The sequence below is a fragment of the Mycetomoellerius zeteki genome, unplaced genomic scaffold (genome assembly GCF_001594055.1).
Source record: "Mycetomoellerius zeteki isolate Tzet28-1 unplaced genomic scaffold, Tzet1.0 scaffold690, whole genome shotgun sequence".
Classification (NCBI taxonomy): Eukaryota; Metazoa; Arthropoda; class Insecta; order Hymenoptera; family Formicidae; genus Mycetomoellerius; species Mycetomoellerius zeteki.
The window spans coordinates 346,050-372,210 of NW_017257709.1; the positions used below are offsets into that span (position 1 = coordinate 346,050).

A 26,161-nucleotide genomic window follows, 5' to 3' on the forward strand; every position below is an offset into this window, starting at 1 on the left:
AAATGAGAGTTTATATATAATATGAGAATGGCGAAGAATAAAGACAAACAAGATAGCACATGTCCATCAAAATCACGGAAGACAATCTATTAAGGACGCCAATATTTTTTCTCTGGGAAGAATAAAGGGATGTGTATTATTATACGGAAATATGTTTAATAAAACATAGTAAAAAAACCGAAAATAGGAGATACCGATCTTTTTATTCCAATTCATATCGCGTTGGATACAAATTTCACAAGATGCGAATCACAGTTAGTAAACGCACTAAATACGATGAACGCTTGAACCATGTTGCTGTGAGATACTCTGCGGCCGGGATGCTCTAAGTGAGACTCGATGTAACATCAAAATGCAGAGGGAAGAACTCCATGACGAGCAGTCGCGCGTGACTCGTTCGTCTTCTCGCATAACTGATAGCAATGTGGAAAATGCTTTGCAATGTGCAATAATTAGACTGACAGCCCCGTCGAGATAAAGGTGTAACGTGCACCAGGAGGACGCGATGGCGTCGAGGACAAGAAAGCAGTGGTGCGCGAATGGTGGTATTTTAGTGCGACTGACGCTGACCCTTTCGGGTTTGTGTGCGGGTCAATGCACGAATATTGGCCTGATGACGACAACAACGACGAGGGCATCGACGACGGAGACGGGAACAACAATGACGATGACGGCTGGTAGCTCCAGGGAATGCATTGGGGGTGTACGGACGATGCAGTCTAAGGGTGAAGTAAAGCTAGCGGTGATCGCGCCGGGTGATCCTCACCACGAGCAGAGTCTGCAGAGAGTGTTACCTGCGGTATTACTAGCTGTGAAATACGTCAGCTCACCTAGGGGACCTTTACCCGGATGGAACATCAAGGTGGACTATCGCGACTCATACTGCTCCAGCACTTACGGACCCTTGGCCGCGTTCCAGTTTTACATCAACCAGACAGCAGGTCGCACGATACGTTTATATCTTCCGCATTTTTTTTTCTACTACTCTATTTCTTTTGTCTTTGCTCTTATCTTTTTATTTCCCTTAATCTTACTTTTATAATCTCCGACGTAATCGAGAGATACAGCATTCCAACAGGCTACGCGAATTTCATATTAAAGAACTCCAGAAATTCTTTTGTAAAAATGAATATTTCCCCAGCTATTTCGGCAATTATTTAAAAGGTCTCACAGATACGCGGTACCCGCATAATTTATCTAACGCGACGATTTTAAAAAATTCATGGCAATTCATGCATTGAAATATTTGAAAAGATAAATATAACAAATAATATTTTAAACACGCTGGGATTCTCGATTACGTTCAGCAGATATTGAATATCAAATTTATTAAGCTTTAATTATCGAAGTTCGCTATAACTTCGTTTACTATCTCTGATACATTACTGAATGTAAAGATTTTTTAAATATTGTGATACAATATTTTTTTAAATATTTGTGATACAATATAATATAATACCATCTGTTTTTATAATTATATGCTTTTATTTCTCTTAATTTCTTCATTGTAAGTTTTCACAGTAGATATTTTTAATGAATTATATATATTTAAGAAATTAAGTCATTGTAAAAGTTAAAAAATCTAGTCCTTCTTGCATTTTCTGAAAGACATACATATATAAATAGAGATATGTTTTCCCATATACTCTCATATATATTTAACATTGCAACTAGAAAGTAGATTAATCAATCATTTTATTAACTTGATATTTTTTGTTTTTTACAATATCAGAAAATTTTTTTATTTATTAGAACCGCTATTTGAAAAATGTACTTATTTAATTCCTTAAGGGGATCCTAAAGCGAAGCTCGAACTCCGACGAAATCACCGGAGGTCGCTGTTTTTCCAGCGCATCGACATGTCTTTATATACTACCACACCAATATCTCATGTACACATACGTATAAATTTTCTAACTAACTAATCTTTCGTATTAAGTATCTAAACCTAATTCTAGGTACTCAACATTGGTTGTTCATATAATTCCTAGTCCAAACCGAGCTAATTTTATAGGTACAAAGTACAAAACTTCCATATAAAGCAAATATTGTTACGAGTCGATGCCAGAAACCGATAACAAACTGTAATTTTCCAACTTTTTTTCATTTTTCGCAAGTCAATCAGTTTGGACTACATTATCGCTTATATTTTAATTGTGGAGAAGGATTTTTAATTTTGTAAAGGCAGTTAGAAAAATACTTATTTGAAAAATAATCGATAAAACAGCACGACTTTAGGATCCCCTTAAGAACTAGAGTAAAAATTTGAAAATAAATTGACGTTTAAAAATTTATGAAAAGCCTGGCGTTGGAAAAGAAGTATAGCACACCATAGCACACCATAGTCACGATAAAGAAGTATAGCACACCATTGCACGATAAATCACGTGCAAAGTCGGGAGGCCCATACATCAAGAAAAGTGATTTGTAAAGTTGTTTGCACTTGCTGTATGTATAGCTCTTTGCGAAACATAGTAAAAATAACCATTAAATATGTCCAGATGGTTACTGTAAGCCGTAATAATATATACTATTTCATGTTTTATCGCAAGCGTTGAACTTCCGAACAATTGTACCATAAAAAGTGTATTTATGTCGCTGTATCACGATTCAAGTTTTCAATGAAACTACTTCTTGACAGCCAGATATTTGTTTTAAGTACTTAGATGCATTCGATACTCGATTAAGGTGGTAGAAATTGCAATAGAAGCAAAAAGAAAGAGAGAGAGAGAGAGAGAGAGAGAGAGGGGCCGTGGAAAGCACCCTCGAGCAACACAGTTTAATTTTCAATATCGAATAAAATTTCAAACGTCGATAAACCGCTTGCCTAGACTTCCATTTCTATTTGCGCGCTTTGAAGGTTACTTTTTCCTTTTTCCGACTCCAAAAAGCGGATTAGATCGACCGTATGACAATATACGTATAATTAATCTACCTGTTGGTCGCCAACGCGATTCAAGAATATTCATTGTGCCAAAAGCATTCCCGGATTTATGTAACAAACGGATTTCATCCTTATCGTACTTAAGCCGATTTCGCAAAACGGAAACGAATGAAGGGGAGATTTGGGATAAACGTAACGTAATACATATGTGCATACAAAGGTAATTTCCGTGTTATTTATGACGAATATACGTATAAAAGGACAGCATTTTAATGTAAAAATGCATGGAAACTACAGTTTTACTGAAGCATCTAAAAATTGTGCCAGATCTGAAAATAATTTTATTGGATTATCAAAATAATTAAGTAAGATGCTCAAATTAGTTGCTATAGAATGTTGCAAAACTTTTTGCAATATTTGTTCATCGTGTTTCTCATATTATTTTGATAGCTCAACAAAATTATTTTCAGATCTGTATGTATCTAAATTTTTAGAAGCTTCAGTAAAATCGTTCTTTCCACGCGCGTGAAGAAGTGAATTATATTATTTCATCCCTCGTTTTATCCTCTTAAAGTACGGAATCTGAATAAAAAATATAGTATAAAAGCTTTGAAATTTTTATTAATACATTGATATATCCTATGTATCTGTAGACTCCGTAAAGTTCTTGAATATTTCAGAATATTCTGTTGCGCGCGCGTGTAAATATTTATGTGTCAACGATATACGAGTAAGTACAAGAAAGATGATAAGAAATCTCTGGTGATAGAGAAATATAGCATTGAAGTTATAAACATATGTTTTGAAAATACGTGAAAAAAGTTTTTGTATATTTTTGTCCTACAAATCAAACAGTCTCGATGTTTTTGCGAGAAGACGTGTCCAATCGACATCGCGTGACGCATTTGCTATGAATTAATTATAAACTCGACAGATGATCGAATGCATTAAACGACGCGCTAATTAGACGTAGGAGTGATCGTGTTGTGGAAAAGGTACATCGACCTCGCGGTGCATCGTCGCCGCGGATTCCAAGGATCGTGTCTTAGAGCTCGCGTCATTGTACCAATTAATCAAAGACGATATTCTTCTAAAGGCCCGATGCCGTATGTTCTAATTGGGCCTCGTAGTTAGAGCCGTGCCACCACCGCAGCAAACGCCTCAGTAGAAACGCGCCTATTTTTATGAAGGAATGACATCAGCTCGTGTCAATTTGCAGCTGCAAACTGTCGAACAAACTGCCGGCTGCAACGACACGACGATGATGACGAGGATGATGACGACGAACCGCCTCTCGCCGGTCAGTCAACCAAAGCCGCGTCTTTTTTCGTCAGCCCTCCACGTCCAGACTCCGTTAAATACTGTTTTAATTCGGCTTAATTAATCCCGTTGTGCCGGTGGCTCGCTCTTCTCTTCGAATTAATTGACCTCACGCCCTCCCTCGTAAGCGAATCATTTACTTTCTCAGGAGTGCGTGTGGATCGCCGATAAAAAATGTCTCATCTTTGTTTGCGAGATGAATTTGTGCGTTAATGGAAATTGCGTCGATCTTTCTTTCGGAAGAGCGATGCGAGCGAGAATGAGATAATTCGTTGGTGCTTGTCCAAAGGAAAGCAACTATAGTTAGAAGAATGGCCTTCAAAACGATGCTTTCAGTAGGAGAGCTTTATAATTACCTGTCTACAACAAGAATTCATTATGAATGTTGATAGAGAGAGTGTATTTTCTGCCGTTTCTATTCGATATTCAATTGATAGTCCATTACAGTTTTAATTCCACTAGCAGAGGCTTATAGAAGCCTAATACGATTCCATTTCATTCTCGTGTCGCGTCTCGATACGAAATTAATGGAAATACTTATAATTGACCTTCCTCGTTCGATCTGCGAAATTGGAATTCATTTTGAATTTTGTATGGTATTAGCGTAACTTACAACTCTTTTCACAATTTCAATTACGAATCTTATCGAAGGATAGATTCAAGCGGATTAACTCTCAGTCCACCGATGGAAGTTAAACTGGTGTATAAATCTGTTCTCATCAATCCCCGCTAAATCAATTCCGGTGTGAGTTTTTTCACGTTCGCTAAAAATTTGAAACGCTGCGAAAAACAGAAAAGAGCATTTTCTTCTTTTGCTGAAGTTGGGTAAACCGAGAAATGGACTATTAAACATACAAAGCACTTCGGGCGCGTTTACTCTTCTATAATTTTAATTGAACGTTTAATTATCGAGATCATTAAGTCTGAATATAAAATAATCATGGCGAATAATAGCTTTCCTGGAAGTTTCCCCTATCCAAAACTTTCATTAACTTGACTCCAATTTGTCAACTTGAAAACTTCTGCCATTAGGATTAAAAGTGAAGCATCTTTATGACATTTCGTGTAGTAACAAATAGGATACTTCAAGACCTGATGTGTGAATAAATACTGCCATTTAAACTTTGGATTTACTTTGATCTGCACATAAATTATGTATTACATGGAAAGAACGGTTTAACTGAAGTATCTACAAAATTAATTAAATACAGATCTGAAAATAATTTTATTTGAACCATCAAAATAATTACATAGAACGCTCAAATTGATTATTAGAATGTTAAAACTCTTTGAGCATTATTATCAATGTTTAAGCACTCTACATAATTACTTTGATAATCCAACAAAATTTTCTGTAGCTAACTAAATTTTTAGATGCTTCAGAAAAACTTTTCTTTCCGTGTACATACGTAACTTTCTCTTAAGACTTGTGTTACTTTCTTGAACACGTTTTCCACGTTTAAATAAAATACTTACGCTACTAACAAATTACGCTATTAACAAACAATACTAAATGAAACGCAATCGATTTTACGCTCCAGATCTCCTCGAAACGACGGAGATTGATTACGGCAATCCCTCTGTGTGTGTTGTAAGTTGTTTTAATGAAGAAAAAAAGGTTGATTTTATTAGGCGTTAATTTGCTTCTTAATTGCGGTACGAAAAATTTAATCTTTTAGACCTTTTACCTTTCTTGAATAGTTATTTATTTCATCGCTTGGTTGTGAATTGTAAAAACATCGCACGTGCAAATTTATTTTCTTCCCGTGGGATATTTCAAAGAAGGGGGAGACGCAGCAAAGTGGAACTCTCGAATGAAATTGCCAGTCGATTCAGAATATATTGATGTGTTCGTATTGTAATTCGTTTATTGCTATTGCGAATAAAATCGCGAGATTATGACGACGATAGAATTCCGAATGTCGCGTTGCAGTGTATGCGGTTGTAAATAATGTAAATTGTACTGCAAACGCATGATAAAACGCGTTATCTCCCTATGGCGACGATATCGATAAAAGAGTAAATCAGTCATTCACCTGTTGATCACGTCAGCTTCGTCGGAAATGACCGGTTCCGCACTTAATACGCTTTGCGGTGCTCTTATATCCCGTTTGAAGTTTCGCTCTCAAAGGAGACAAGACTTCCTCTCAAGTTCTAAATCGCCGCGTTTGCAGCTTGTGAGCAATTCATTCTCTATGATGAATTCGTAATGATTATTCATGATTCCTTCTCGTCGGAGCAATTCGTGCTAAGTTTTTCGATGAAAGAGAAAGAGAAAGAACATTCGCTCGTGTCGCATATAAAGAAGGGTAATGCGTGTGTGAGGATAGGTTCTGCATAAAGTATACGATAAAAGGTCGTGCGAGATGCAGTAGCGCATCTCCTTTTTCTTACAACACCCGCCGGAGTTTACCTCGCCCGAGCTGTAACGCGAAAATGGCGCTGCTTCACCGTAAATTGCTCTCGGAAACGCATTCTTATTTTCTCTCTTTTTCCACCTTTACCTATCTATTCCTCTTATGGACCGATCCACGGTAGAGGTCGTAGAGATTGTCGATTATCGCGAAAATAATGAGATTTCGCGCCGCTCGTCAAATTGGTGGAAGAAATCTCCCGCTGAATAAATCGAGACACGCATTCAATATTCGTTTTTTCTTTCTGCGAATTAGTACGATCCGTCATCGGCTGCGCGAATATCGTTCCTTCATAAATATTCATGTCGTGCAATTTGACGGTGCCACATTTAATATTGATGTATAAATATGAGACAGAGTCATTCAACTTTATTATCACGTTATTGTCACTTTATCTTTATTTTTTACTTTAGTGAAATGAAAACAAATGGGTTCATCAGCGACCCAAAATGTTTCACGCTCTCAGAACTTCAATAAAATTCGCCGCATTAAGCTATATTAACACAAACGGTTAATGTTAATTAATATAAAAAACGCAATATAAACTAAAATTGGGCTAATTAATATATCAAACTCTATTATATGATTATCGGATTATAAGTTTCAGTACTTTGATCGTTTTTTCTTTGCACAAAAAAGCTCTCGCAACAGAGGGAATGGCTGCCAGGTTTATCCTGTGTAAGGGTTATTCCGTGTACTTCTTTTAATCTCATTGCCGGTTAAATGGGAAAAACGAACGATTTCAATCGGTGCGATAGTAAGTGGGTCGAGGTAAAAGCGGAACGAGAGGAAAAGAAAAAAAAAGATGAAGTAGGAATGGTTTAATAAGCAAACTCAATGGGCGACGACGTGTATGCGTTACCCGATGAAATTACTTCCTTTTATTCCACGCAGACGCGTCTTCTATTGTCGAACGTTCCCGCATAGACCCGGTCACGCGTAGTTTATTAACTCGATTTACCTTATTTTTGAACTGTTGGCGGGGAAATTCTGATTTGTATGTATCTAAATCGCCAGATTTTTACGCAACAAAGAGCTAAATGCGTGTGTATGCACAGAAAATATTATTTTCTTTAAATTCACATTTTAAATCATCTTCGACCGACTCATAAATTTCCGACCTACCGTTCGCTATTGTTGAATCAAGATTTTATAGCTCTTATTATCTCATTTTCGAAGAAATAGGAGTAAATATATAATCTTTCAGAGATATTTGAAATTTATTCGGCTGAAAGAAAGTCGATATTCTGCGCAAAATTTTTATTTTTAAACTTTTTAACATCGAATAAATAGGTTTTCTTTATGATAGGATTTTAAATAGAATTGAATAAACGTCCCCCTTCCCTTTGTGATTGTAAGCGACTTGTGCATTTTACTTTTTGATTTTATTAATAACTAACGAAAAATTTTCTATTCCTTTGTGCAATCACACAATAAAGTTTTATATTTTAAACATGTGATAACTTACGAGATTTCCAATTAAAATCGCTATTAATAGTAATATATTATATATTATTGTTTTCCTATATTTAATAGCATTTGAGAACTTTATATAGAACTTTAACTGGATATGGGTTTTTTTTACTCATAATTTTCTAAAAAATATAAAAATCAAACAATTAAATATTGATAAGTACATTAAGTATATAGCTTGTTATAATAGTATTTCTAAAAAATAAAGATTTTAATTAATATAACTTTTTTTATTGCGAATTTTCGATAAAATTATATATTTAAAGGTTTGTAAGAAATCATTAACATAATTATTTTTAGAAAATGTAAAAAAAAAAGAAAACTATCCATTTTACAACAAAATTTAAAAAGATTACAATATTCACATAGTTTCGCCGCGCGCGCGCGTGCTGGGGTGTAAAAACATCTCAAGTGATTATTCCTGGGATAAGATCAACTCTGCTCAACGTCATCACTTGCTACTTTTGCTTTTTTCACGAAGTTACTCACATGACGCAACTTTCTTTTTGGCCGTAGCAAAAATACTCGCAATAAATGCCTCTAAGTTCATCATAAGCTCCGATGTAATTTACTGCATCGCTGAAAATAAATTTCCTACGCGGTAGGTGAATTCGTGTCATTTCATCGAAGTTATTCCAGGCGTTTGTTGCGTCTGTAGTCGTGATGCACTGTGTTTATGCGCCGTGCGGCAATAAATCCGACCTAATCGAAACAGGCGGAAGTCATTAGCGTTTTTGATGCTTCAGATTGATGCTCACCTGATGATGGATTCAGCTTCAGAGGCGGCCTACTTTTGCACCAAGACTTTTTCACAAAAGAGCTACAAGAATTTTCAATATAAATTTGACTCGTACATGATTCAATAAAACTGACTGTCGCATCGATCGTTTTTTTTACAAAATATATCCTGGATTTTCGAGATATTTACATCTTTAAATATGAGTTACTTGAATATAGTAACTAAACATAGTTACATCTTTAAATATAATTTTTTATTTAGTATTAAAAATTATTTATGAATAATTATTAACTTTTTGAGAGTGCTCGTTATAGAAAAGAAACTTAAAGGTTTTGTTTTTTAAGGATTTTCGAAGTGACTAAATTTGATTCTGACCTCAGAATTTTAAAATTTAAATTTCAAAAATATAATCTAATTACCATGAAGGGAGCTTCTTGATATCGCTGAGTTTAAATGTTTTCTGAAAATATCAAATTTCAAAATATCGAATTTCAAAAGAATGATCTCATGCAATTCCCCAGCAAGAAGAATCTAATATTACAGGACTCATAATCAGAGTTTGAAAGTTAAATTGGAAATGAGTACTAACAGTTTGCGTAGTACAACAAGCTTCAAATAAAGGAAAAGTGGAAATTTGATATAATTTCACAATTAAAAATTTCCCAAAGTCAAGTTTTGCGTGTATGTGTATGTGATAATCAAATTATTTTTTAAACTTTTATCATATTGAATCTACACTGAAAGAAAAGGTTGGCTGCTGCAGCAAATTAGATGGTAAAATATGGCATAGCATTTTTAATTGACTGCAACAGTCAATTTTTGGTTGCGTTAGCCAATCGAAATCTTATATTGGCTACGTCTACACCGTACGCTTAGTCCACGACCTATACGATAGGTGTCTTTGTTTAATCTACAGGATAAACAAGGACATTGTATAGGCTATCTATTGTATAGGCCGCGGACTAAGCGTACGGTGTAAACGTAGCCACTGACATTGCGGAGGCTAACACAACCAAAAATTGGCTGCAGCAACCAAAAATTGGCTGTTGTAGCCAATTAAAAATGCTATGCCATATTTTACCATCTAATTTGCTGCAGCAGCCAATCTTTTTTTTTCAGTGTAGCATTAAAAATTTTTTATTTTTTACTTAAGAATCGAATGAAGCATTATTGAATTATTCTATGTGTCAAGTTTCATGAAAATCGAAGCAATTTACAAAATGAAGAGAGATATCCCCAAATGAGCATGCTTAAATTAATCCATAAGAATTAATTTTTGTTAATTTTGACACCGAAAGTACCTAATATAACAAATTGTTGATATATTTTTATAGATGTTATCATCTATAAAAGATCTGTTAAAATTTTACAAAGTATTAGCTATTGTGTGTGGTACGTATCGTCGGTAATAATTTGAGATCAAGCACAGGAAGGCAAAAAGAGAGGATAAACACATCCTCTTTATAACTGATAAATGGAACAAAAATGGCAGCGATAATAATTTTCTGAATGAATTTTCCCATTTCATATTGAATGCACTTATTTTTTTATTTGTGAAGTACTTTCTCATTTTTCCTTGAATTTAAAGATGAGCTCGGTTTTCTGTATAATGCAAGTTCGAGTATACGTATATAGGTCGCATCGATGAAAGTAGATGAGTTAAAGAAAGCAATTGAATTGTGACTGAATAAAAATATCTAGCTGTGTATGCATACGTGTTTCGTAGCAAAGATACGTCTATTTATCTTATTTTTATGTTACGTAAACAATAATCCTGACGTCACGATGCATATGACAAGCGTGCTCGAGGATTCTTTTGTACCGGAAATTTTTCTCGACCAGCGGCGTTCTACATTTTCGTTATTTGAAATCATTATGCTGAGGAATCGTGATATGCAAAAAGAAAACAATATTCATATTTTCTGCGCTTAAACTAAAGTGCACTATTTTGTTTATCATTGTTTTATTTGTCTGCAAGCTCTGAATATTTTCATTGCAAATATAATATAGTTAATGTAGTTGTATCGAAAGTAATGTTGTTGGAAACTTTATCGTTTTATGTTATTTGTATAATCTGATACTTCAAATATTTTGCAAGTATTTTCAAATTTCAACATCATTTAAACATTGTTTTTGTATCAAACATAGCTGATTTATCTTTTCAGAATTAAATAAAGTTTTTACCTAAGAAACTGATTGATATAAGACATTAATTAATATTACATATAATAAAATATGTTAAATATTTTATACAAAAAAATATATTAAAACAATGATACCTAGAATCGTATGCTTTAACATTATGTTCTTGGTCTTACACGTATAATATCAAATTTGACTTCATGAAAAATTACACTCCGGAAACTGTTTCTCCAAAAGCGGAGGTGTTTGACAATTTTTTTATTATGAGTGATATATGGATACATATTTATTATTATTAAAAAATAACAACCTTTATTTTTGCGAAGTCCTAAAGGCGACAAGTTTATTTTGCTCAGGGATGCAGACTCGCGTTGATGGAAACGAGGTTTCATTTTCTATTTGTGTCTATCTACTGAAATGTATAGGAAGCAAAATATTTTTATCGGTGTGAAAGATACGTAGTTCTTCTCTGTTTGGAATATGCCTCAAAAATAGGGTGCAAGTATACACTCCATTTTCGTTAGTATTATAAATATATTATTAAATATGTCTTGTGTTTTATGTAGATGTCCATTATTCATTTTCATAAACATGCCATTCGTGTATGTTATATGCAAGCTGATCTCCATTGGACATGAAAGTCCACTTAATAAAGATGAGAAAGCATTTTTTTACATCATGGCTCTCCGTTCCTTTGATGGAATTATTATGAAAGTTGAAAGATATAAATATTGATTGATTTATTAAAATGCACCTCATTCACTTGACACATTTCCATTTTTGTTTTTCGAATCTTTCGTTATCAAAATTTGTGGAATATTTTGTCTCTTTTCCCAAAACAGGATTATTCCAATAATAAAACAACTGAATTGTGCGGTTTTCGTTATTTTAAGTAAAACAGCAATTCTTTCGTAATACACATATTTGCGAGGTGAGTGAATCGGTTCGTAGTTTCGATATTGCGTGAGCGCGAAAAATGAAAAAAAGTTCTCTTTCCCGCGATCTATTCAAATTTCGAGACTTTAACTAGATGCATCGGAACTTCTTTCAATATCTGTCAAAGTTTTTCGCGTTACATAAGATTGCGACAACTTTCACGTTAATTTCGTTTCGAATATGACCTCGAATACGTCGCGTTGGTTCCATGTCTTACTTTATCTCCCCTGAATATTAACTCGGAAGTAGAGGTGCAAAAAACGTATTATGAAAGAAAACAGAGTGCCGCAAAAATCTAACATATAACTTTTCATCCCAGTTCTGAAAGTAAACACATTTGTGATCTTATTTTGTCGCGATTGTGGAAGACCGTGTATAATATCTGAATGGTATGCAGCACCGCAGGTGTATTTTTCTTGCCACCAAGCTCATCGAGGGCGAAGAAACATCGTGAATTGAAACGAGGCAACCGCGAGAGATGCAGTTTAGTTTTTAATGAGACGGGGTCTCGTTGCACGTTCTCTCGGTTTACTATTCACCACAAAACTTCGCGTTTCATCCTCTTTGACTGTTTTCTTCAGAAAAAGTGAGAGCTGGTTGTTGTATTTTAATTTTAACATTTTTCAAGTGCACCTAAATTATATAGGATTAATTAGTGTGACATTTCTTGTTTCTTTTAAAAATAATGAGACAAGGAAACTTTTTTCTTTTCAAGTTGAATTGACAAAAACTTTTTAGTCCTGTTTTTATATATTAATACGACATGAAATTTGCAACTACATATATCTACTCATTATTTTCACTCGTGATTGTCATAGCACAAGGTAATAATCAGTCTTTCTCTTGCGATTGCACGCATTTTTATAATAGAATTGGATTGTAGCTTGATGATATTATATTCGCAGTATACATTACAAGAAATATGAATTTATGTCCGTGATTTGGAGAACAGCTAAAGTAGATAATGCCGCGCGAGTGTAATTACCCGGAATTAAAGTCATGAGATTTAATCCGAGATATCCAAAATCGTGATAATAATTCCCAGAATTTCCTTATTTCGTTTGAAAGACAGAAAACAAAAGCGTTTTGTAAGTATAATTCTTTTTTCCTTACGTTTTCGTAGTAAGTATTAAATTTTTATATTATATTCTGATATATTGATTTTATGTATGCATATATATATATGTGTATATATATTTTATATATATATATATATACATACGGACACTATAGAATCAACCGTGTTACGAATTAAACAAAATTTAATTTATGTGGAAATATTTCATACGTATGAAGCAATCGTTTTATTAATATTCTAAATCCAGAATCAGAAAAGTTTTTTACTCAGCTACATTTTTTATTACAGCGCAAAAGAATATAATGTAATAACTCTGCGGCTGTGCGCATTGCGGTAGCCAACAGTAATTACAAGGTGGTGATCCACGATATTATCTCTTACCCGACAAAAATCACGTAGACGTCGAGGAAGTAATAATGAAATTGAGTTTGCGCGCTAAGCCAGCAGTACGTGACGAGAATAGCCTTTACCCCCAAAGCTGATGGGGCTTTCATAGATAGAACGTATCTTCGACTATCTCTAATTTAGAATTCCCACCCTTGCAGCGCATATCTAGGTACTGAATAGATAATTTTCGTATACACTTTCGTAACACTTGTTGCTTTATTCAAGTCTAAAGGATGGGATCCGGAAAAAGTCTGCAAGGATAAAAATAAGTCTGCCTATAATAGTATCGACGGTCTATGCGGAGAGCTTAGAATATCTGAGCTAGCTGCATATATTATGAATCATATTTCTTTTAGCCTAAAAAATAAGAATTCAATCAAACAACAAATTTTAACAAAATACGAAAATAATCAATCTTAATCCTATTACACTTTTTGATGGCTGTTAAAAGCATCAATAATTTTATGTTATACATAATACATTAATTTGTTATAATACAACACATTTTATTTCGTAATATACGCTTTTATATTTCACGTAAATATCTTTATCATTAATAATGATTCGCATCGCTATACCGCTTAATCCGTTGCTGTGAACATTTTAAAAATCGATTTAGAATTATTATTCATGATTTTATCCTTCCTCTCCAAATCGACATAAATAAATCATACTCGTAAAATTCTCTTTTTATTCGTTTCACGATCTGTATTAAGCGCATGTTTACGTCGTAAAATTCGCGAAATGCCTCGTTTATTTATGCAAAACTATACCTGTATAACCTCTGCACAAAAATATTAGCAATATACTAGAATATGGCATGTGAATATAATAACTCATCATCATTAGGAATGCACTTCGTCATCTGCGGCTTAATTTTCGGCCGAATTTACGAGTCACGTTTTCACGCTCTCACGTTTTAGAGCCTCGCGCGAGACGAGTTTTTATTCATCCGATGAAAGGGAAGTTTTAACAGGATATGCTTTTAAAAAGTGCATTCTACATTGAACAACGATTTACACTGAAACACAATTTGTTTTTATATACTCTATATTTTTTTTACATTATCCCAGATAACGTATTGTATCGTGCTAACAAGAAATATACGAAGTACAACTCTATAATAAGAACAAATATAAATATAATAAGTCAATTTAATCTTAACAATTAAAGGAAAGCAATTGTTCCTTGCAAACTTTTTGTATAATTTTTTATCGATACCTAATCTTGAAATTTAATTAATGAAAAATTTTGTAATTATTATAGATGTCGTGTAAATTCGTATTTACCCTAAATGTTATCAAAATTAAATCCCAAATTAAATTACGTAAGATAATCAATGCTAAGATAATAAATTAAAATTAATTATGAAAGAAATGTATAAGAAAATAATTTAAAATTACGTAAGATACAGTTAAAAGCAAAATATTAAAAAAGATATATACGCGCGATTTAATGCACGATCCGTTAACGATGTAATGAGTTTTATAAGTTCCCATGAGAATCTTCGCACAGCGTATAGTTGCCATAAACTCCAACTTTGACAATCTCGTCAGATAAAAGCGACCACATGCTGGGTCGAAGCGACATTGGGGATGCATGCGGCGTTAATCGGACATAACCGCTTTACGTTGGAATTTGCAGCCACAATGACGCTAGGTAACCTGACGCAGTTATTATCATATTACATATAGCTTCGATGGATGAAGATTGGAGGCTCCAAATTAGGCGGGGATTCGGCTGCCGTCAGTTATATGAATTAATGCATTTTAAACATGAATGTATGTCGTTCTGACCGATTATTTCACAGTAATGTTTACCTTTATGTGGAATTGGATATCGAGGCAATATGTCTCGTGATTACTAATTATAACCGCGACTCCATAGAGGCGCATTGCTTGCGGGAATCGAGGATTTAGCTTAGTTTCAGGTCATGCGGCTTATTACTAACACGGAGTTCATATAAACCAAGCGAATACAGTTGAAAACGAATACAGTTGTTTGTAAAAACTGATATGCTTTAATTTCAACAATAAGCTGAATGCACCAACGTGCGTCTTTATTACCATTTTTCGTAGTATTTATTTCGCAAATAAGAATAAACTTTTATATGAGATCATTTAACAAAACATCTCCATTTCTTTGCCCGCACGACATTTAGTACGAAGCGAATGTTACCGCTAATTACAACGAGTATTGTGTAGAAAATAATGGAATTTTGATTCGCCTTTGGTTCGAAATCCCGTAGACAATAAACGTTCCTTACACAGCGGAAGAGTAACAATCTATTTAATTAACTGGTCGTTCTATTATCTTCGTACATCATGTTCATGTTGTTGAGCTCTCCCTCGCTAACCACAGATTCGCGGTATATCGTCCCGGTCGGCGAGATTTTAATTGCACGTGCATTTGAAAAACATATTGTATGTATATATGAGTGTGTGTGTGACATGCGCGTACATGGATACGAGACCAACGAGCCTTAGTGTCGTGGGGAATTGTGAACTCCACGTGCAATATGCTGCTGACATAATAACAAGTATTATATTTTTCCAAACATTTATTTCACGGGAACATTTCGTATATCTGTCACATATCAGTTGGGCATTCAATATTAATAATCGTTAAAAGCGTATTCTCAAAAGGAGGATTTACATCGACGTTTCTATAATCGGTTGCGGTCTAATCTAAGTATATCCTCAGCGAGTAAGCCATGTGAGCGAACACGAAATGTTCCAGCTTAATTTAATTGCGTCCACGAATCGATACGTTAATCAACCGTGTAATCCGCGTACGAGTGTACGTCTTGTACAACCAAAGTCTCTTTGATAAACAATATACACTTGTTATCGACATATCGAATCATATAGGCGACACTAATAGGATTATAACGCGGAGCCAATATACGAATTCATAAATTTAAATTCGTGTTATCTATTTTGCGCACGTGGTTCTATTTTGTTACACTTTCTATCATAGCTGGACTCGAGTCTACATACTTAAAACTGTATATGACATACAGACGATTCGCAAGTTCACGTGCACGATAAATCATAAATCATAAATATAATCGGTCGTAAAGCTGACTTTCAGAATTTATACGATCGCTATTTATTTCAGTCGAAACATTAAACTTTCGGTAACTTTTGGGTGATCTGTTTCTTCTATATAGAAGAAGGAAACTAAATCGTTTAGGAAAGAACGATTTTGCTGAAACATTTAAAAATTTAGTTAGATACAAATTGAAAATAATGTTGTTGGACCATCAAAATAATTACGTCGGACACTCAAATTGATTGCTAGAATGTCAAAACTTTTTCCAGTATTACTCATCGTGCTTAAGATTCCTAATTTCCGTAATTATTTGATAGCTCAACAAAATTATTTTTAGATCTATATCTAGCTATATTTTTAGATACTTCAGCAAAATTGTTCTTTTTGTGGAGACATTATTTACAAGCGCTATAATCTTTTATGATTATTTATATAAGGCATTATACAAATAATAGGCTTTCTACAATAAGCCATTGCCTAACTTTTAAGTCTTAAGTTATAAGAAATTGATTTACGGTTGAATATGAGAAGAACAATCGACTATAATTAGTCAATTTCTTACTGTTTAAGACTTAAAACTTAGGTAATAACTTATTGTAGAAAGTCTCTAAAAGATTATATTTCACAGTAATCTCGGTTTTAAATGAGCTTTTCGTGATGTCTTGCACTCACAATGGGCCTCTCGACTAACTCCAGCGGAACTGGCGCAAAGTGCGATAAATCAATTTCCCGAATTTTCTTCTCGGATCGCAACAGACGCTTTCCTGGGCCCTGTGTGTGATTATGTGATCGCGCCTGTGGCAAGGTACGCGGGTGTGTGGGGCATACCGGTGCTGACAGCGGGTGCGCAGGCGGAAGCATTCCGTCATAAAGGCCAGCATTATCCGACGTTAACCAGGATGATGGGCTCTCATCGTTTGGTGGGTGAGGCGCTCAGACATATTCTACGCAGTTTTGGATGGAAAATCTGCGGTTTACTGTTTCACAATCACGAGATGGCCAGCAGTAAAGGCAATTCCGAGTGTCATTTCACGCTGAGCGCCGTATATACGGCGCTCAATCAAACGCCGGCGCATAAGAGCTTCAACCAGGAGACAGCCGACACCGAGGAATACAAGAATTTGCTCAGTTTGATCGCCAAATCCGCACGGAGTAAGTCCGCCCGCGTTCTTTCATTGCTCTCTTGATCACAAGAATCTTCTGATTCTTCAAAAAAATTTAACGATACTAAATTTCAACGAAAATATGAGAAATTCAACATTTGATTTTTGCATATTTCTGCTCGTAAAAATAAGAGAAATGAGTTTATTATTAGATATGTAGGTTAATTTAAATGTGCATGCGTGATAAATTCTGACAGACTAATCTATTTTTAACTAGATGAAAAAGTTCATGTCATATTTTTACTTACAACGGAAATGGAATTTTTCCTACATGCATGAAATATTAAAATATGATACGATCTAAAAATATATTCAGTGCTTACTCATATAAAACAAATATTTATTAGAGAAGAGTCAGAGTATTAATAAATTTGATTTTGTAAATTACAGAATAGAAAATAAAAGGGAAAAATTTATGTAAAGTTTAATTGAATAAATCCTTTTAAAAAGTTAAAAAATTATTATATGTATAATAAGATTTTTTAAATTTTTCGGAGGATTTATTATATTTTAGACAAACCTTTTTTCCTCTCATATTATTTTATAATTTATGCAGAGAGACCTTTAATTCCGAGCTCTCTATATCTCTTATTGCACTCATCGTATATCTATTTATCTAATATAATTAAAAATACCTCGAATAGTTTTATGTTGTGCTTTCTGCTTCGTGCAGATTTTATATTGATCAGCTTTTATCGAAGTCGACACGGCGTGTAACGTATAACGTTTAATACCGTTAAAGGACGTTGCATTATGAAACCGGGCTTGATAGTCTGATAGAACAGTGAACTTCGACACCGTCATTTAACTGATATCGTTTATGAAGTTTGCATATACGAGTGTGCCCCTTGCCTTTCATTCATTGATCGCGTTTAACACTTCAAACTTGTCAACTAAGTTTACACGTGTTATCCAACATTAAATAAATTTCCATTAACAACTTCGTCCCTGTGAATGACACACAATTGGCAGAAGACCGATGAAAAGCTTTCATCGGTATTGCTTCTGAAGACGACGCATATTCGAGCACATTGCTCGTGTGCCTCATAATTACGATGTAATTAATCAATAACATAAATCATGAATATTTCGAAAATTGAATATGTTGCAAGAGTAACCAAGCAGAGAGTTCTCGTGTGCAATTAATTAATTTAACGTACTCGAACGTTGTGTTGCAATAACCGAGTTATGTCATAAATCCCGAGGCATTTATCGAAACATCACGTTTTATGACGAGCAATTTCTTCTCACAATATCGCACAGATGATTCGTACAAGAGAAGCTGCATCTTGAAAATTCTTCCGTGCTCATTTCTCATCGCTTTCGACACATCCGTTAAATCGCATTACAAAGAGTTCATGGTAGATTTATCTTCAATAGGAATGAAACAAGCCACAAAGTATGTTTTCGATTTACTATCTGCATATGCGCCACTTGTAATTTCCAACGAGATAAAAAGCAAATATTTTCGACCTAAATATTGAATGAATTAAATATTGATTTAAATTTATTGTAATATAAAGAAAAAGACTTTCTTACTTTTATCACGATTGAAATTATTTTACAAAGAGTAAGAGAAACAATTACATTTCAAGACAGATAAATTAATGACCGTTTCCACTAATGCAAATTAACCTTAATCTTGGTTCAACTTTTTCTTCAACTTTTTCTAATTCTTAGAACTAGAAATGATGGCGAACCGAGATTAAAGTTAATCTACATTGATGAGCATAAGAGATTGAAATTTCGCATCTTTTAAATAAAATTCTTTGAAGCATGTTTGTATAAAGAATAATCTTGAAAAGGTAAAAATAAAAAAATAGAAAGAGGTCAAAAATAAAATCTTATACCTATATATTTAATGTACAATATTTCATATTTTCTAAAGATCATATCTAAATTTTCAAATAAATTTATAATTGCCAATAATTCATTATTGTTTAATTGATTTTTTAATCATTATTGTCACCATCATCGTGGCAAATTCTAATTGTGTGTTCGATTGCGACGAACTCTTGGAATGCCGTAAGGAATTTGTAGTCAATCGAGACGCCGACACCATTCGATTTTCGAGAATTAGTTGACATTAACTTGAAAACATGGTGTAGCACGTCGTCACCAATCTATGTTAAATTACTAGCGAATGCCATAAATGATAGATTGGAATTCTCAAAATTCCGCTGTGTCTGCCAAAGAAAGGAGAAGGGATTTAAATTCTTATCGAATTTTTATCTCTTTTATCTGCTTTACGAAAAAAACGATGATTCAGTTTCGTGCTGTCTCGAGTTCTCACGATTGCTAAAAATAATATCCGAAATAAGGCAATTTGATAATCTGTTTCATGTACGTAAATTGAATATTAATCTTGATATATTGTGCAAAATTAACATTTAGCATTATTGTTGCAAGATACACACTTCTGTTATAGTTTATTGTAAAGTGGAAATATTTACTTTATATAGTGTGTATATTATCAATTTCATTAAGATGAATATTTATCAAATATTTTGTGTTGATAATCATATATGCACAAGTATAAAATTTGCTAAATGCATGTTTGATGAATCTATGCATATTGTGTTTTATAATTATTTATTTTACATTTAATATGTACATTATTATTAGTAAATATTACATGTGAATATTAATAATGTACAGTTTATATTAATATTATATTTTTTTACTAATATATTACATTAACATAAAATATCTTTTCTTTGTCTCTCTCTCTCTCTCTCTCTCTCTCTCTCTCTTTCTCTCTATAATCTTACTTATCTTATAATATCTTATATTATACAAATTTTTATCTTTTATTATAAATAATAAATTATTTATGATTGTGTAACTTTATTTATCTTTCTCTTTTTAACCCTATATGTTATAGTAAAAAAAGTTCTTTAAAAAATATAAAATATAAGGTTTTATACTTAGATTAATTTTCGATCAAATTTAAAGTATTATAATTTTAAAGCTTCCAATTATAACTCTTAGTTCTTATTGAATTTTCTCGAAACAGGTAGCAAAGCAAGTGTCTGTTGTCAGTATTATCACGTTATCGCATCGAGAAACAAAATTACATGACGAGTTTACGTTTTAACTCTATTCGAACGGTTGTCTCAGATACTGTATGTCTACGGAGTAGAGCGAAGACGAAAGACGTGCTATAAAAGAGAAGTAAGAAGATTCGATCTATGTGATAATGAGACTATTCCTGGTACACAGACGTATAACACCGATCTCACCCATCTCTCTAACACCCATTTTACTCGCATCGGCGGCTCGTCTTTTTCGTTTTACGCCTCGACTGTTTTATATTGCCGTTCAAATTCTCAATCGATATAAAATGTCACACTTTCGATAGGTCGAATCCATTGGTTTATCATGCTATTCTCCGTGTCTCCGTATATGTATACTTTGCAATCGATTTTCATCACGACCGACTCAGCGATTGTTTAATTAAATTTCCTTGCTTGTGTTAAAGGCAATATCCTTTATACCTATCTAGATCTACTTATCAATTTTAAAGATCTGAAAGAAGATGGAAAACCTTTCATTCCTTGATCTTTTACGAGTATACTCTTGAAATGCTCTTATAATTTGTTCACGAAAACTGAATAAGAATAACGTATCTCGATTTAAAGGCAAAGGAGTTTTAGGAAAATTTTTCGAACCCAAAAAAATATTAAATATTGATAATCAATTTTCGATAGTGTGACACACAGAAGTAAAATTTTTCGAAGTTAATTTGTACTAAAATTTGAATATGCAACCGTGCAAAAGAATGATGCAAAATATCAAATTATACTGAAAAAAATTAAATAAAATAATTAAATTTTAATAACTAAATTTTAATAAATATTTGAATGGTACTAATTAAATATTTACTTAGAATATATAATATTTACTAATTAAAGAATGATAATTAAATCAAATTAATGATACTTATACCAAATAAATATATGTTTACATTTAGTAAATATTCAGCCAGTACTATTCAACAGATATTTATTAAAATTTAGTACATTTTCTGTCAGTGTATGATTGACATTTGCTACTGAGAGAAAAAAGTTGTCGTTTCAAAAAAATATTAGTTAATTCAACTAAATGCAGCGGTCACGGACTGTTAAGCAAATAATATTTGTTAATTTAAATAAGCATTTGTTAATTCAAACAAATAATATATTGACATGTCTTGCGTATATCTAACTTAAACTGTATAAATACTCGAATTAAATAATCGCTATAAACTAAATGCATTCAAGATAACAACTTTTTTCTCAGTGTATGGTATTTTGATGTATAATTCTACATATACATATTATTGAGAGATATTAGAAGTACTTTAATAATTAAAGCCTATTGTCAATTCGGAGCACAATTTACTATAATCTACTGTAATTTGGTGTATCTCTATTCTGGTGCAGACTTTCGTATGTATTATATTAATCGAAACGCTTTAAACATTGCGGAGAAAAGAAATATGGCTGAAACAGCGCGTAAACTCCAGCCGATACTGACATCTTTAACGTCGACAGGGTGCCTGTGCTCACATAATGGAGCGAACTTTACCCCTTTGTATCGTATGACTCTTGTTAGTCGTTGTCATCGGCGGTAACTATGGCGGCGTTAAACGAAGAGCATCTCTAATGAGAAACTGAGTTGGATCGGCCCGTAATAACGCAACGTCGACGACATCTCGCATCTAATTGCATTTTACTGGCGTTATGAAACAATATGTCTCGTTCGCTCATTTTGTTTCGAAAAATAACATGTTACGACAGAGCACGAATGAATTATATTTGAGTACGTAAAATTATATTTGATAATATCATATTAAGCTGAAAGAGAACATTTCATCGCACATCAATAAATTGATATAAAAAAATAGATGAAATGTTTGGTCAATGGAACTAAGACAAAAATGATTTCTATTACACTCAGCTCTTTTGCAATTAAATTGAAGATCTGGGTAACAGCATTAACAACTTACGCTGTTATTGCATAATCATCGGAAGTACTGAAAATAAATTTGATTTTAACAGTAAATGAGGGAAATAATAAAATATTAAAACTTAGTCATAATAATGTTAATTAATTCAGAGATTTATCCTAACTTGTTTTCTTTATCACAGTGCATTCATGTTTAGCAGAATTTTACACATTAGTCAAAATTTGTATTTATATAATATTCCTGCATTCTGTGCAATAACAGCGTATATTAAGAAAACTTAATTTATTATATACTCTTAATCGCGTAAGATATTCAATCATAATAATCTTTTGAAACGCCTTAGGTATTATTAAGAAAAATTTAAATAATATTTAATCTTAACAGTTTGTTATTCAGTTATTCAAATTTAATATTTTATCTTTCAATTCCTCAAAATAAGTTAAAATCTACTTCAGCTGTTATTGCATCCAGGTTTTCAATTAGACTTTCAAATTAGTTTAAAAGTTGTATAAACTATTTCTGGTTTAAAGTTATAGTAAAGTACGATATCTGTTAATTTATATTGAAATATTATTTTGAAATATTAATCGAACGTAATTAATCAAACGTGAACGTAAGCATTTAGATCAAAGAAAATTAATTCTGCAATCTCTCTCGATGCGTTGATAGATTATCTATAGAATTCCTTGAATGTTTCTCAAAATGTTAATGTTCTGAATTGTATTCTGATCCAAAGTTAGTTGAAGACGTATACGATAGTTGCACCGATTAATGGCGCGTGTTGGACTTGTCGTAAAGCCGGATTATGACTTTGCTTGGATAAACGTTTATATCTGGCCTGGCATGTTGCGGTGCAACCATACGACTAGTCGCAGATATTACTTTGTGAAAGCGTATTTTGCTTAAATGTATTTCGTGAGAATCAAGACATCTGCGAAACGATTTCGCAAAATTAATTTAGCAATTTTTTTAATAACATGTCTAATACTTTAGACGTATTATTTGTTGCAGTTACTTTAAGCGCACAAAATCATAGTCGAATCCCTAAATTTTTTTAAACGATATTCGAAATAATCAGTAAAATAACAAAATATGTTGCTCCAAGTTGCTTGAAATGATAAGATAAAATATGATCGTTATCGTTACTTGCATAATGCATGTAATAATAGCTAAATAATTATATATAACAGCTAAATAATTATATAATTTTTACTAACGAATACAAAAACAATTGTTTTTTAAATATGTACGTCAAAATGTATATGTAAACAGCAACTTCCATTTACAATATATATATAATTTTATATGTATTGCATACCGCAAAACAATTTTACAAACGATAGTTTTTAAAAATATTAGACATTTATGTGAGTGAATCAATTCTTGAGAACGTCGTAACTGAACTGCTTCTTCTCTCCGAAAAATTCAAACGGTTAATAAAACCGAAGATATGTATACCAAAGCACAAATTTTATTTAGATTTTTTATGGGACATATACTACAGTGTTCTTTCTGAAATGGAAAAACGAAAAAACATCACAATTATTTTTGATTCATATATCGGCAGAACTTTAAGCAATATCGTTCAGTGTTGTTTCTCTATATTATTTTATATGGCAAAAAAATTATTGATTTGTTAGGGATGCTTTTGCAATGCTAATTCAGCATTTAATAAAATTCACATATTTTTAATGCAGGTTTTCATCGCGTGCGCAACATTCCCATTTTAATTCGGACAGTTTTATATTGTCGATGTGTGGGAGAAAGTAAAATGTCTGAATGTTGGCGGTGTATAGAAGATTTTCTGGATTTACGCCGGATTTTATTCTTTTTACTTTGACATGATGAATATTTGTCTATCCGCGATATTGTAAGCACGTGTGAAGTTCAGATAATGCGAACTTGACAAGATAATGCACCTTTTGATAGAGAAGACTCGCGTACAAAATAATTTGCGCGTGAAGCATCGATGTAGAAGTGAAACGTCGACCTACGGTATTCCACTTTAAAGTGAAACTATAATCGAAATTTCCTTGTGACTTCCCATCTTCCATGTATATCTACTTGAATTCCGTGTTGAATCCGCTCGGTTTAAGCTGGATTGAGTTGGGATAAAGATGTCGAAGCACGATGATATATACAACGACGATTATAAATCGTTGAAGTTGAGATAGACAATATAATTTGTTATCTTATTGCTTTAATAACTTGTTTTATAATTTTGGAATTTGTATGAGACTTAAATGCATTAATAGATGATTTGTAGATGATCATCTGCAAATATAATCATTGGCAAATGACCACTAAATTTATATTAATTTCTACAATCATAAAAAGTTACATAATACTGTTCAACAAAAAATATACAAGAATGAAAGTAATCGTTTTCAAATTTTTAGACGGTCAATGTAATCCTGTTCGCAATTTCCTCAAAATTGCGACGCGATAGAACGCTTTGATAAACAGAATCATATTTAGCGTTTAAAAAACCACGAAAAATGATTATCTTCGTTCTTATGTTAAAAAAAATAATTTTTTGTTGAATAATATAATTGAAGAACTTATTTCTTTATAAATCGTGTTTTTAACTTATATTTTTAAGAAATAGATATTAATTTATATATATATATATATTATATAAAGTTACGAAAACCTCATCACAAACACATAATCTCTAATTTTTTAACTATGAGTTGGATTGTCTAGAAATGTATTTGAGTTGTATAATTATAAATTTTTAAATAAAAATATAAGAAATAAAAAAATACGATAAATGCAGTAAGTTTGTTAACATAAAGGTTGATGCAAAAATATATCTTTTATAATAATATCTATTGGTAATCACGAATACAATTAGACTTACTTTTTAAAATATATTTCTTAAATATACACTTGCAAATACGTTAACACACATGGAACTGTGTATTTTCACGTAGAATTAAGTAGATATATACGTGCCACATTTGTATGCAGCAAATTGCAAATATAATTGGCTCGAGCTCGAGCGCATATTGCAAAGTGGTTCGATCGCGATAATATTTATATAGATCTCAATGTGCCTCGTAAGAAATCGGTTTTTCTCCCTGTTTCAGTTATAGTGATGTGCGCTAATTCAACGACTATTCGGGAAATATTGCTAGCTGCCGAGGAGCTCGGGATGGTGGACTCAGGGGAATACGTGTTCTTCTCCATAGAGCTCTCGTCCAGGTGAGTAAACTCGCAATTTTAGCACTAAGAGTAATTGCATACATTATTCGTTGGCGTGAATAGCACGTTATTGCGAAAGTTTCGTGCAAAATGAAAAATAATGATAAACATGTAACCATATAAACATAACATTTCACAAGCATTTAAATGAGACAGGATGTAAAATATTTTTGCGTCCAATGCATTTTAAACACACAAGATAGAAAAATAATTGCAAGAAAAACTCATGCATATCTGAGAGAACGAAATTAATTTTTTTTTTAATCATACTGAGAATAGAATTATGTTTGCGTATAATAATTTTCACTCTTTAATCCGGAAATAATCACCTATTGGGATGATTTTTATACCCCAGTATACCTGTACATACAGCAAGGAAATGAAACTCGTATATATCGTAATAGGTCTTTTTT

At 32.8% G+C, this 26,161-nt stretch overlaps 1 protein-coding gene across 3 annotated transcripts in view; it reads left to right on the forward strand.

The window, feature by feature from the left end:
- LOC108729025 (atrial natriuretic peptide receptor 1) overlaps positions 1–26,161 on the forward strand; it is a 99,656-nt gene that overhangs the window by 21,402 nt on the left and 52,093 nt on the right. For 2 of the 3 annotated variants that reach the window (XM_018457928.1, XM_018457929.1), the window contains exon 5: positions 25,634–25,748. In XM_018457928.1, coding sequence (XP_018313430.1) covers positions 25,634–25,748 — 115 coding nt within the window. Of the gene's footprint in view, positions 1–306; positions 942–17,183; positions 17,580–25,633; positions 25,749–26,161 lie in introns of those variants that run through there. The other variant, XM_018457927.1, reaches the window with a different exon arrangement.